Source organism: Podarcis muralis, chromosome 1 (genome assembly GCF_964188315.1).
Source record: "Podarcis muralis chromosome 1, rPodMur119.hap1.1, whole genome shotgun sequence".
Taxonomy (NCBI): Eukaryota; Metazoa; Chordata; class Lepidosauria; order Squamata; family Lacertidae; genus Podarcis; species Podarcis muralis.
In genome coordinates, this window is record NC_135655.1 from 122,828,916 (window position 1) to 122,843,131 (window position 14,216).

Here is a 14,216-nt window from a genome sequence, read left to right on the forward strand (position 1 = left end):
AGAACTTGAAAAACTTTTCACTCAACCTTTCAGTGTTCTTCTTTTGACAATACAAGTACAGTCGTACCTCGGAAGTTGACGAATCGGTTCTAGAAGTCCATTCAACTTCCAAAACGTTCAGAAACCCAAAGCACGGCTTCTGATTGGCTGCAGGAACCTCCTGCAGCCCATCGGAAGCCCCATCAGATGTTCGGCTTCCAAAAGAAAGTTCGCAAACCGGAATACTCACTCACAGTTTTCCATCGTTTGGGAGCTTGAACATTCGACTCCCAAGGTGTTCGGGAGCCGAGGTACAACTGTACAAGCTAAAGATACTTATTGCTGCCTTTCGGGTGGGCGGGGACGGGAATATGGTAGTTTTCAGTATCCCCAATTGAAAACTGGAGAAATGGCAGTGAGAGTTCTTCTATAATAGCCTTCCCTGAACCTGGTGTCCTTTTGACATCCCGACACCCATCATCCCCAACCAGTCTGCCTAAGGGTCAGGGATGAAGTCGTTCAACACCAGGTTGCAGGAGACTGTCCTGTACAGTAGAAACACAACAGGAGAATAAACCCTTCGCAGGACAGAAGGCACAGCTCATCATCTTGTCTCATGCTCACAATTCAAGATCCCTTTAAGCAGGGATGGGGAATCCATGGTCTACCCAGATGAACTCCCATCATGCCAGACCATTGGCCAAGCTGGCTGGGACAAGATGCGAGCTGGAGTCCCAACAGCACCCGGAAGAGCACAGAGGCTCACCATCCCTGTTACAGATCACCTCCCGAGTCCCTCTTCTCCCCTCCCCTGCAGCCAGAGGTGCTTCTGGGGCACTTGAAACACTGCGCTTGGTCATTGCCCACAGGAGCACAATTAGCCTGTGTGCTGGGAACCCAGGGAATAAAAATCCATTGGCTATCATGGGTACCTGAACATGCAAGCCTTGTGTTATTATGAAAGGAGACGCCTGTTGTGGTTTTCCCAGTGCAGGAGCAGCAAATCCAGCGAGGAGGAGGAGGAGAGGCTTCCCTAGAAAATCAGGAATTTCCTCCCACATGCACAGAGCTGCATAGGAGGGGAAGGACTGGGCTGATTTAAAAAAAAAATGAAGCACCTTTATGCATGGGGAAGAAAATGTAGGCAAAGAATCTTTGCAAGGGATGTAGCTGCAAGATTTGTGTCAATCTGAGAAATGAGATGCATTGGACGAATCAGTGGCTGAGCCACTGTTTTTTAACGTCCTCAGTGGTGCAGGGGGGTTACCGTATTTTTCGCTCTATAAGACGCACCAGACCACAAGACGCACCTAGTTTTTGGTGGAGGAAAACAAGAAAAAAAATATTCTGAATCTCAGAAGCCAGAACAGCAAGAGGGATCGCTGCGCAGTGAAAGCAGAAATCCCTCTTGCTGTTCTGGCTTCTGGGATAGCTGCGCAGCCTGCATTCGCTCCATAAGACTCACACACATTTCCCCTTACTTTTTAGGAGGAAAAAGGTGAGTCTTACAGAGCAAAAAATACGGTATATTTTTAGGGGGCCGCAGCATTGGTTGGTCATTGTGCCTTGCAGCTCTTCACATGTTCTTTTTGCCTTTCTTCATCGCCATCCCTGTTGTTGCAGGTAAATCATTAACTGCCAGGTGCCTTCTTCCCCCCTTCCTTTCGCCTCTTTTCAGACTAAACAGAAGTGGTGTAAGAAGAAACAGAAGGTCGATGATTCGCCAATTGGAAGGAAACTTTCAGATCATAAGCTAAACAGGCCGGATGCTGACTGGCTTCAGCTCAAGCCTCTAGCAGGTATACCATTCATTATCAGCCTGTCTGTGCTCACGCAGCCTTTGCAAAGAGACAATTGTGTTGTACGACCATTAATCCGGCCTCGTAGCTTAGTCTCTCCCTCCTTCTTAGTCTCAACCTTAGTCAGTAAATCTCCTTTAATTGATGACTAGAGCTGTCACCTGATAAAGGAATACTAGCTGAGTAATCTTACAAGTTCCAGCCCATTAATTAAATCAATTAGATATGCATAGATTTGTATTCTTTCTTCATTTTAGGCAATGTACGTCACAGTAGGGGACGCGGGTGGCACTGTGGGTTAAACCACAGAGCCTAGGACTTGCCGATCAAAAGGTTGGCGGTTCGAATCCCCGTGACAGGTGCGCTCCAGTTGCTGGGTCCCTGCTCCTGCCAACCTAGCAGTTCGAAAGCACAAAAGTGCAAGTAGATAAATAGGTACCGCTCTGGCGGGAAGGTAAACGTCATTTCCGTGCGCTGCTCTAGTTCACCAGAAGCAGCTTACTCATGCTGGCCACATGACCCGGAAGCTGTACGCCGGCTCCCTCGGCCAATAAAGCGAAATGAGCGCCGCAACCCCAGGGTCGGCCACGACTGGACCTAATGGTCAGGGGTCCCTTTACCTTTACCTTTACATCACAGTAGGGGTACCATTTTGGAAGAAATGTTCTTTAACCTTTTTCTTTCCCCTTCTAAAAAATTTGCTGCACAATCAACTGATTTCACTGGTTCTCAACCAGTGTGCTATAGCTAGGGATGATGGGAGTTGTAGTCCAACAACAGCTAGAGAGCCAAATTTGGAAAACGCTGCTGTAGCCCATCTAGGCTCTCACCTTGAGTGGTATGAATTGCTACCCACAGGTATTCACAGCAGGAAGCTCCCCAGCCCCCAGTTCATCAAAACAGCGGAGGAATGGGGTGGGAAAGAAAGAAAGAAAAAGAGGTTAGCAATGAGGCACAGCTGGTGTCTCTCCCAGTTCTGACAAAACCCGCAGCCCTCAAGGTTGCTCGAGAAGGACATGCAGGTGGATTTGCTGGTCTTCCTCTCTATATCTCTTCTTCTCCCCAGCCAGAAGCAGCAGCATTCAGGGTCCTCCATTCAGGGATGCGCCTGATCTTCTTAATGAAAAGAAATGCAGAGGCAGGTGGCACTTTGTACATGGACACTTTAGCACTTTTACCATGAGTTTTGCCATCTCATCCGTGCAGCTTTTCTCTCTTCATACATGTCCATGTGTGCATGCACAAACACACACGAAACATTGCCAGCCACAGTTTCTTGGCTAAAATAAGCCTGCCTGTAAGTTGCCATTTGTGGTTACCCTTGTTGTGCTGTCATATGTTGCTGTCAGGGCTGATTTTCAAAAAGTACACTGCCGAAAGGCTACAAGATAGGAACTGGACCTCTTTAGCACCTGATGTGCATGCTAAGTGCTGCGGGTAAGTCTTGGCGGCATCTCTGTCTTAATCGATGCCCCATTGTCACCCCTAATTAAGACCCTGTGTTTCTCTGGCTCTTTCGACACAGGAGCAGATGACTCTGTCTTATCCGACGATCGACTTAATGAAACGGAACTAACTGACCTGGACGGCCAGCTTGACTCCCTGCCAAAGACCTTCCTGTCCACCGAGGAGGAAAACAGTATGCTCCACTCCCATAACAATGTATCCCATGGCGTCCAGGAGAACGATCTTCCCGACGCGGAGTACGAAAGCAACCACCGAGAGGATAAAATCGTAGCTCGAAAGCACAACCACATCTGGTCCCACAAACACTCCCACCATTCTCATGGACACTGCCAGTCCGGCAAAGACCTGAAAGACACTGGAATAGCGAACATAGCCTGGATGGTAATAATGGGAGACGGGATCCACAATTTTAGCGACGGGCTGGCCATTGGTAAGTGCTTTGGGGTGTGTTCTTTGCCGCTAGCTATACTGCATGAAATACAGTAGCACGATAGTATTGATGACTAGTGCCTAAAATAGCTAGGCTATCTACAGAAAATTCGGAAATGAAACAGGCTTTGTCTTTGTGGAGGAGGAAGGGGGAAGAAGGGATCTGCTGGGAAGAGGGAAGGTTCTGCTTGGGAAAAGCAGATGTAGTTCCCAAACTTGGGCCTCCAGCTGTTTTTTGGACTACAACTCCCATCAGGACCCAGTGGTCAGGGATGATGGGAACTGTACTCCCAAAACAGCTGGAGACCCAAATTTGGGAAACCCTGCTATAGAAAGATCCACTCCATGATATCTGCTCCTTTGTGTAGCAGGACCTCAGTGGAATAAAACCTTGCTCACTTCTGATGGAAATGGCAGACCACCTCCCACCCTGTAGCTTCTCCTGCCTGTTGGACTAAGACTTCTCCTAGTTTATTGAGAGGGGCATGGGTTTCTTGGAAGAAACACCACCACTGAGTTGGGTAGTGTGCATTTTTATCCGGGGGGGAAATGGAATCTTCCTGATAATTGTTACCAATGGAGGCACCTCCCTTTGTGGAAGGTAAGGAGGTTCTGCTGATTCTTCCAGCCCCAGCAACTGACCACATAGCTGGGGCCTCCATAAATTTCGTCAGATCTCGCATGGAACAGGCGCTTAGCCGGCCCAGCACAGGCCATTCCAAGGAAGTTAGCTGTGTGGTGTTGCTGGCCATATCAGTCCCTTGTGAGTCAAAGGGACAGGAGCCTTAAAGACTACTTGAAAACAAGCTTACAGAAGTAGCAGTGTGTTAGCAGCCCACCTACACGCACCTGTGCTAATCATTTGATCTGAAAAGAAACAAAACAAACCCAGCCCAATTCTCTTTCAGTTTGCAAACCCAGCCCTGTGATTCTTACCTGTGATAGGCAACCAAACCCACTGGCTATTTAGGTGGTCAGCCTTAGCCACCCCAATCTGATATCTCAGACAAGTTGAAAAACATGTTATATCATCTTAATCTTCCTTGCTATAGATCCAACATGGAGATGATTAAATTGTCAAGAGAGGCATTCTGCTTTCAGCTGACATTCCTAGCATTTTGAGTGCACTATTCGTTTTATTTTATAAAAATTATGTGCTGTTTGTTGTTTTTTAAAAGTGATTTTATAAAACCAGAATGATTGGTAAAAACAGATGAACACAACTATTCAAAACATTTTTTAAAAAAACCCTTAAAATTAGCAACAAAGGATAAAGGTCTTAAACCACACACATCAACATTCTACATATCTGAGTAGGCTTTTCTAAACAAATTTTAGCAAGGTGCCCAAAAGAGCACAGTGAGAGAACGAGTATTATATGGCATCTGTAGCAGTGCCGGTTCCGCAGATGGAAGCAGTCGAGTCAGCATATTGGGGTAAAGCAATCTCGCAGGTAAACTGTTGCCAGGTTGCTAAGGGTTTTATGTACTAATAGGAGCACCTTGAACTTGGTTCCAGTAGCAGATCCGTAGCCAGTGCAGGTTTTGCAAGCTGACCAAGGTCTCACTCCTGTCGTGTGTCTTTGTTTTTATCGTGTTTGATCCCCTCTTGGTCTGACACACGTAAGAGAACGTTGCTTTTGGTTGGTGCCACAGAGAAGTCACTAAGGCTGCAATCCTAGGCCCCACTTACCTGGGAAGAAGATATCCACAACCGAGTGGGACTGAGTTTTGAGCAGACAACGCATGGGATTGCTATGTAAGATAGGAGCTGGCTTTTAAGCCTGAATTTCAGATGCGGGAGGAAAAGGTCAAAGAGCCGACCGTTCCCTCCTGGGCGTTCTCATCTGTTCATATTTTCCCAGATTCCAAAGACAGCACAGTTCCTTTCTTTAAACGTAGGACAGAACATTTAAGAACAGATATTCAAAACACAGCTCCTGCGGTTAACGTTACAAAATCTCGGGACAAAGAAAGCTCTCATTTATTGTCTCTGCTGATGGATTTGCTTGAAAATAACCAATCTGAAAATAACTGTGCCTTTGTTGCGCTTTGTTTTGTGTTTCCCTCTTGCCCCCTCAGGAGCAGCTTTCAGTGCTGGCTTGACCGGAGGAATTAGCACATCCATAGCAGTATTTTGTCATGAGCTTCCCCATGAATTGGGTAATCAGTTAATCTGATGTCAGCTGTGCATGCTTCTGTGATTGAAGAATTTTTTTTTTTCATATTAAAAGATTTGATTGTTTTCGTGGCCAAAAATGTGCAGGGTATATCTGGCGATGCAGCTATAGCTGACACAGCTGCATTTGTTTATGTAGTTCTCCCTGGGAGGGGAAGGGGGGTGCTGTGCGTTTCCCACCACCATTTGGGGCCACACAGGATCATCTAGTCCAACCCCCTGCAATGTGGGAATACGCAGCTCTCTTACACAGGAATCGAACCTGCAAGTCTTGGTGTTGTCAGCACCATGCTCAAACCAATGAGCTTTCCAGGCGCATATTAAGGTTCCGCAACTTGTGTGTGTTCTAGAGAATTATCATAGAAAGGTCTGGAACAGAAAAGTAAAAATCACACATAGGCCCTATGAACCAACCATTGCATGGTCTCCGGGTGACTAGTAGCAGCTGTCAGAAATCTGCAGGCAAGATCCACTTTTGCAGTCTTCTCAGAACTCCCATTCTCTTGCTCACTTCCCCTGGCTTCTTTTATTTGGTCCTGGGAGAAGCAAAGCACTGCTAGAGTGTGAGTGAGTGAGTGAGTGAGTGAGTGAGTGAGTGAGCAAGTCGTGCTAAGAGAGCTCATTGGAAAGAGGTCTTTTAGCAAGTACCTATGGGGGCGGGTCTCGCAGATAGATGCTGCTACAGGAACCTGGAGGCTTCTGAATTTTGGCAATTCATAGGATGCCACGTGAACCAGGCCATGGATGGTTGCTTATGATGTGGAAACATGTCATTGATGTGGATGCAAGCACGTTCAGAGGCCTGTGGCCGGCAGTCTGCTGAATTTGGGGGATGGATGATGCCCGCTAAACGAAACTTGAGCATTTGTTTCATTACAGCTTAAAAGTGCTATGCAGTCATACCTTGGTTTTCAAACAGCCTACTTCTCAAACGTTTTGGCTCCTGAACGATTGAAACCCAGAAGTGACTGTTCTGGTTTTCGAATGTTCTTTTGGAAGCCGACCATCCGACGGGGCTTCCGATTGGCTGCAGGAGCTTCTCTCTGGCTGCTTTTCTTCCCCACTGCCAGTGAGCACTTCCACCCTGACCGCTTTATTGAGGCTCTGCGCTCTATTCCATTCTCACTCCAAAGGGTTTATAGGATTGCAAGAGGGGGGATGAATTGATCGTGTCGCAGACTTAAAAGTATGTCGGCCGGCTTTGCCCCTTTGAAATAAAACGGGATTTCAAAAAATAGAAGAACGCCAGCAGCTCGGACCCGCTTGTTTTTCATTTTTCATTTTATTGTTGTTAGCCGCCCTGAGCCGGCTTCGGCTGGGGAGGGCAGGATATAAATAAAAATTATTATTATTATTATTATTATTATTATTATTATTATTATTATTAAACTGTTTTGCCTGTACAGGCATCAGTATTACACTTTTGCATTTCTTTAAGCAAAGATTGGAACGCGGGTAGCGCTGTGGGTAAAACCTCAGTGCCTAGGACTTGCCGATCGCATGGTCGGCGGTTCGAATCCCCGCGGCGGGGTGCGCTACCGTCGTTCGGTCCCAGCGCCTGCCAACCTAGCAACAACAGCTTGTTGTTGTTGTTGCCAACCTAGCAGTTCGAAAGCACCCCCGGGTGCAAGTAGATAAATAGGTACCACTCCAGCGGGAAGGTAAACGGCGTTCCGTGTGCTGCGCTGGCTTGCCAGATGCAACTTGTCACGCTGGCCACGTGACCCGGAAGTGTCTCCGGACAGCGCTGGCCCCCGGCCTCTTGAGTGAGATGGGCGCACAACCCCAGAGTCTGTCAAGACTGGCCCGTACGGGCAGGGGTACCTTTACCTTTACCTTTTAAAGCAAAGATTCCCTGAACTTTATATGTGATCACCTTGTCCTTCTGTCTCTCTTTCTGTTTAGGGGACTTTGCTGTGCTTCTGAAAGCAGGCATGACTGTGAAACAGGCCATTGTTTACAACCTCCTCTCAGCCATGATGGCTTACGTCGGAATGCTAATAGGGACAGCTGTGGGACAGTATGCAAATAACATCACCCTGTGGATCTTCGCAGTCACCGCCGGCATGTTCCTCTACGTGGCCCTGGTGGATATGGTAAGAGCCCAGGCTACTTCGCATTGTGTGCGGACATCACAGCTCTGCAGTAGCTTAATGAAACGATAAGTTATTCAATGAGTTATTCAAGCCCCTTCGCCACGGCAAGGCAGTGATCCGTGAAGGGCTAGTCCATGGAGTTTTCTTGGCAGGGATACTGGAGTGGCTTGCCGGTTCCTCCTCCAGGTGGATCACGTTTGGTCTAAACTCTCCACTATGACCTGTCCATCTTGGGTGCCCTGCTCGGCATAGTTCATAGCTTCTCTGAGTTATATGAATGAAACTAAGCAATCTAGGAATAGTTGCTGCATAGTGTGCTAGAGGCAGGCGCCCTGCAGATACTGCTCTGTGTGACTGTTGGCCATGCTGGCTGGGGCGGAGGGGAGCTGGGGTCCAGCAACCTCTGGGAGGGTGACACAGGTTCCCCCACTCTACCCTGATCCCCTCCCTTTTGAATTAACTCCAACCACTGCCTAGGTCTCCTCCTTCTATTAGGTCTGCAGTAGGGGAGCCACTTCAGAGCTCTTTCCCGTGGAAGGTCCAAAACCTTAGGTTGCGTGGAGGAAACCACGCTACTTCAGTGACTCCCAAGACAGAGGAGATTGGGTGCCGTGAGGGGTAGAGCTGGGCAACATATTGGCAAATGGCCTGAAACCGGTATGGCGTTCAGATCACAATGCCGGTTTCAGACATTTTGAGTTGGCAATACAGTCGTACCTTGGAAGTCGAACACAATCCGTTCTGGGAAGTCCATTCGACTGCCAAAACGTTCGAAAACCAAATCGCAGCTTCCGATTGGCTGCAGGAAGCTCCTGCAGCCAGTCGGAAGCCCCGTCGGACGTTTGGCTTCCAAAAATAGTTTGCAAACCGGAACCGTCACTTCTGGGTCTGCGACGTTCGGGAGCCAAAATGTTCGAGAACTCTAAGCTGTTAGGAAACCAAGGTGCGACTATACGCCCCACCAATTCAAGTTGCCTCCAAAGGTGCAGGCAGGTAGTCGGAGCCTGAGAAAGTTCCAGGGCAAGCGCTGGCTTGGGCTCCATCTGCCTGCCTGCGCCTTTGAAGAAGCCCGATCCTCCAGCACGTTTGAACTGCAGCAACATGGGGGTCGCTCAGCAGAGGGGTGGGAGGCTTCACGCCCTCCAGCTGAGCAGTTTAACAAAACCCTGACGTCCCTCTGGCTCATGCGAGCTGGAGAGGTATTGGGGCTTGCTGAGCTGGGTGGCAGGAGGCTTCACACCCCCCCCCCCAGCTGATCAGTTTAATGAAGCCCCCGCCAGCTGGAATGGTATGGGGCTTGGGCTGGCAGGAAGAAGAGTCAAGATACATTCCAGGCATCATGATATATCAAGCATATCACGGTATTTAGCTGCTGATACATTACAATGTTGAAAACCAGATATCTCCCCCAGCCCTAGTGAGGGGACGCACTTGCAGGGCCCTGGGTGTTCACACATTATCCAAGGCGCAACAACTCCTGTACTGCCAGCACAATATGAGTAGGACCTTTTGGAGTTTTGCGTGTAGTATGTTTCCCTGCTGTGGGTTAAACCACAGAGCCTAGGACTTGCCGATCAGAAGGTCGGCGGTTCAAATCCTCGCAATGGGGTGAGCTCCCGTTGCTCAATCCCTGCTCCTGCCCACCTAGCAGTTCGAAAGCACATCAAAGTGCAAGTAGATAAATAGGTGGGAAGGTAAAAGGTGTTTCCGTGTGCTGCTCTGGTTCGCCAGAAGCGGCTTAGTCATGCTGGCCACATGACCCGGAAGCTGTATGCCGGCTCCCTTGGCCAATAAAGCGAGATGAGAGCCGCAACCCCAGAGTCGGTCACAACTGGACCTAATGGTCAGGGGCCCCTTTACCTTTACCTTATGTTTCCCCCGATAGAACAACCTGAAGAGGTGCAGTAGAATTGACTGGTGCCTGTGTAAAACAGGCCATAGGATTGTACATGTGTCCCGTCCCCCCCAAAGCAAATTCCCTCTTACTCCCCCTTTACCTGTGGAGGAGGGGGAAGTCATTGCAGGGAGAATGCATGCATACTCCCATTATGTCTGCACCAGCCTATTATGTGGCTCACATGCTTTGAGGTTTGCATTGCTGCTTTTGAAGTGTTGCGCTACGTAACAGGAAACAGTGGAACAGGCCATTCTTGCTATGGGCCAGAAAATAAGTTGATGGGGAAAGCTTTTGAACGTAATCCATTCCAGAAGACTTGTTCGACTTCCGAAACGTTCGAAAACGGAGGCGCATAGGGCGGCCTGCAAATTTAATTGAGAAACACTCAGCGGAAGCCGTTCGACTTCCGAGGCGCGTTCAAAAACAGAAGCATTTACTTCTGGGTTTTCGCCGTTTGAAAACCGAAATACCACTGTATTCAAAAGCTGATTTGTTGGTGACATAAATGCTCTGCTTGGCAGGAAGAAGACAAACCTCTTAACAGGTGCAAACCATAAAAGGGGACGGAAACAAGTGGAATTTTAAGGTGTCCTGTAACAAGGAGGTTTTAACGAGATGAAGGGTTGGTGCAGACATAATGGGGGGGGCTCCATGATTCAGGAAGTCCCACTTCCTGCCTTAGAGAAGAATATACAAAACCATGGTTCCAGCTAATTGGGTCCTCCACTCTAAACAGTTTAAGCAACCCTTAGCTCAGGGAGGAAGCAGGAGCACATAATTCTCTGACCACTTCCGTCTCTCTATCCGCAGAAAGTGGTGTGACTTTGACTTTAAAGAGCCATACTTTTTCTTCCTTTCAGCTTCCAGAAATGCTTCACGGGGACGGAGACGACGAAGAGCACGGCTACTGTCCGGTGGGGCAGTTCATCCTCCAGAATTTAGGTCTTCTCATGGGATTTGCCATTATGTTGGTGATTGCCCTTTACGAAGACAAAATAGTGTTGGACATCCAGTTTTGACCATTTCCAGTACTCCGCTGTGGTTAGCGACGACGTTACTGTATGGCTTCAAGTCTGCACTGTTGTACTGTATGCACATTCGTCCCCAGGCAAAGCAGTGGCACGAGCCGCTTCACAAGTAACAGTATTCTGGTGTCTGCATAAACAAGCTCCTGTTTTTTTTTAGCTCAAACAAACAGGCAAAAAACAAAAACAAAAAAATGATTGAATGCAGCTCAGCTTCCCAAAGGTAAGATGTAGACTTTTAATCGGGCAGTGTTGGAAGCAGGAAACATAAACGTCATGGCCAGGATGCTATTAGCAAGTGTGTTGTTTTCCCAGTTTGCCACTGCAATGTGCAGCAGAAGTCGGATCCCTTGCTGACAAAAAGCCTTTCAGGTTATACTTGAGCAAATGTTGAATAGCCAGTCCAAGAGTTACATGTCATTGTCATCCTCTACAGCTGGCCCCTGGGCCTCGTTGCAACGTTTTGAGTTGGTTCCTCCCACCTCTCTCTCTCTCTCTCTCTCTCTCTCTCTCTCACACACACACACACACACACACACACACACACACACACAGTCTGGCAGTGCATGACTGGAGAGCATTCTAGGTGGGGTGCGTTTATTAAAAGCATCATTAAAAAAAGTTTCAAGCATGCTGTTCAGGGGTTACCTTAGGGCAGTATGAGCAATGCACTGTTCCATGACCCTTGCATTTGCTCCAGGCCTTGTTTCCCAGTAATGTCCGCTGTTTTGCACTGTGCTGAATGGTTGGTGACCAAAGTGAAACCGTGTATTCGTCTGGGTCAGGCACTTCTGTTTACTGGTCCTTGCCAATCCCCTAGTCGGTACGATGTCTCAAGAAGACGTTCTTGCTTGCAATCGCTGCCATGCACCCCCTTAGCCCAGCAGTGTTGTTTTGTGGCTCCTTTGGGAAAGAAGACTGCAAATCCACAAGTCTGTCCCCTTGTATGTCGGCCACACAACGCGGTACTTTTGACCTTCAAAACCCAAGGAAGCAAATCTCTGCATTGGGAGCCTTGGGGGCTCTGTTTCCACAATAGGGCTGAGTTGACAGGTGTCGGGTATTTGATGTTGGCTCATAGGTATTTGCAAGCAAAAATGCTGAATGGTTAATGCTGCTTGTGGACTCTTTCTCGACCTTTTGCTGCAGTAGCGTACAGAATGTGTAGCAGTGCTACTTGAAACCTGAACTACTGAGCGGTTTTCTGCTTTGAACGTCTCCCTTCCCTCCTCTTAATGATGCGCCTGCATTGGATTTTTTTCGGTCATGGCAGCCAAATTCTATCTCACACTATAACCTTCAAAAAAATAATAATACGCGGAGCTGAGAAGTGCTGATTTGAGGATCACAGCAGTGGCCCTTTGAGGCAGTCTTGGTAACTGTTTACATAATTCCCCAGAACTCTTTTGAATGTATTCCTTTAATGCCTTGCCACCTGAGCTCAGGAGCACCTGCTGAAAGTTGGGCGTCTCGCTCAGTGTGGGCCAACGTTCGGCATATGCTGTGCTGGCATTGTTTTGATTTTTTGTTTGTTTTCGGCACCTTAGGTTAGGGGTGGGGCTGCTTCTACGTTGCTGCTGCAACGTGGCTCTTTTCATAAGGTGGGAACCCGAAAGGCCAGCCCCAATCGACTTCCCTTCGCAGACACGCCACCGCCTTGAGAGCTGGAGGAAGGTGGTTGAATTTTGACCACTTCCACCACAGCTGCGGGAACTGCAGCGGGAGCCACTCTGCAGAAGTAACGTAAGGCGATGCCCTTGTAGCAAAGCAGCTGTATTGTTGACTTGGTGCTGCGTGCGGACCGATTGGACAGGCTCAGCCAAAAAAAAGCCTTAACCTGCAGAAATCAGCTTTAATATTTGATTGTTTAGTGCCAAGCAGCATGTCTTGCCAGGTACAGATTGGTCCGTCTCCTCCGAGCTCTGATACTGGGCGCTTGGGAGATGTGGAAGTCCTTTTCCACTCTGATGTGACAATAATATAGTCTTAACGGCCGTAACGAAACACGGCAGTTGTTGGGTTTTCTTACAGCATGCTGCTCGGTCTTTGTTCATCTTGGTCTCTCTCTAGAAGCAAAGCTGGACACAGCCTGGCTTTTGGAGAGTGGGGAGTTTTTGTCCTTCTGCCCGAGTGGAGGAACTTGGTCGGCAAACTTTTAATGGCCTTCATTCCAAGTGAAAGTGCGCCTTTACTTTCTGACCCTTCCACTTAATTTACCCAGTCATTCCTTTTCATGTGACCACCGTTCACTACTTGGCTTCATGTTGGGTGACTTTTGTCAAGCGGCTTTTCGTTTTTGTGTTAGCTGGGGGGATATCAAGAGTGTTGACTAGTTGGTGGTTCCAAACCAAAGGCTTGGATCCCCGTGAGTCTGTTAGTGCAGAAAATTCGTTTGGATCATTGGGCCTCTAGAACTTGCAAGGGCCACAGCGTTGGGGGGCATCTACACAGTGTTGTCCTCCTCCTCCTCCTCCCTGGAGATTTGTAGTTGAGAATGTCTGGCTGGGAGCCCAAGAGTGAGGCAGATCCATTGTAATCAATGGGATTTTACACTCTTTTTCTCTCTGGCTCGGATGTCATTTTAATTAAAACCTGCCAAGTTGAAATAAAGGGTCGTGGCATTGCTGAAGTGAGATTTTAGTCAGGAAAAATGGGATAAGGGAGGGTTTTTAAGGTTTATTTTTGTAATTATGAATAAAGCTTTCTCTACTTCAGGTACAGCCTTTTCTTGATTTTTCGCTGGCATGTGCTGTAGCGTAATGTTGCCTACCTAGGGAAGCAAAAAAATAAATTTGTGCTCTGTAATAGTATTTTTGGGTTGGGTTTGCCTTTTTTTTTTTTTTTTTTTTTTTTGAAAGAGAAAACACGCAGGTCACGTGGAGAAGTGATAGGATTTGTATTTTCCTTCAGAATGGGGTGATCCTCTGCATTTGCTTACATGTGCATGTTTACCACTTTGTGAAGAGCAGCCCAGCAGCCATGGCTTCTCCTGTTTTCCCCGAGTATTGAATTCCCAGGACATTTTTGGAACGCGAATGCTTTTAAAAGTCACAATTGGGACAATCGGGATTCCGCTACATTTCTACCTGGCCTCTCCATTCCGTTCTGCTGGAGTCCAGTCTCATTTAAACGTGTACTTGTTGGAGGACATAAATGTTACGTGTCTCTTACGATGCTGTCACTGTGTGACATCCCCATGTTGATCGCACTGCAGTCAAACCAGCTGTGATTATTGCTTAGAAAAAATGCTGTAGGTGTCCTAGGATGCAGTGTGACTTTTTTTTTATTTCCTTATAGTTGAAACAATGTGATTATGGTCCTGAAAAAAATACTGAGATATCAGCTA

The 14,216-nt window shown here is 47.8% G+C and overlaps 1 protein-coding gene across 4 annotated transcripts in view; it reads left to right on the top strand.

Moving 5' to 3' along the window:
• SLC39A10 (solute carrier family 39 member 10) overlaps positions 1–13,721 on the top strand; it is a 54,301-nt gene extending 40,580 nt beyond the window's left edge. For all 4 annotated transcript variants that reach the window (XM_028750805.2, XM_028750811.2, XM_028750821.2 and 1 more), the window contains 5 exons: positions 1,658–1,778; positions 3,304–3,675; positions 5,756–5,836; positions 7,758–7,948; positions 10,706–13,721. In XM_028750805.2, coding sequence (XP_028606638.2) covers positions 1,658–1,778; positions 3,304–3,675; positions 5,756–5,836; positions 7,758–7,948; positions 10,706–10,864 — 924 coding nt within the window. In that variant the 3' untranslated portion in view covers positions 10,865–13,721. The remainder of the gene's footprint in view (positions 1–1,657; positions 1,779–3,303; positions 3,676–5,755; positions 5,837–7,757; positions 7,949–10,705) is intronic.
• The last annotated feature ends 495 nt before the right edge of the window (positions 13,722–14,216 follow it).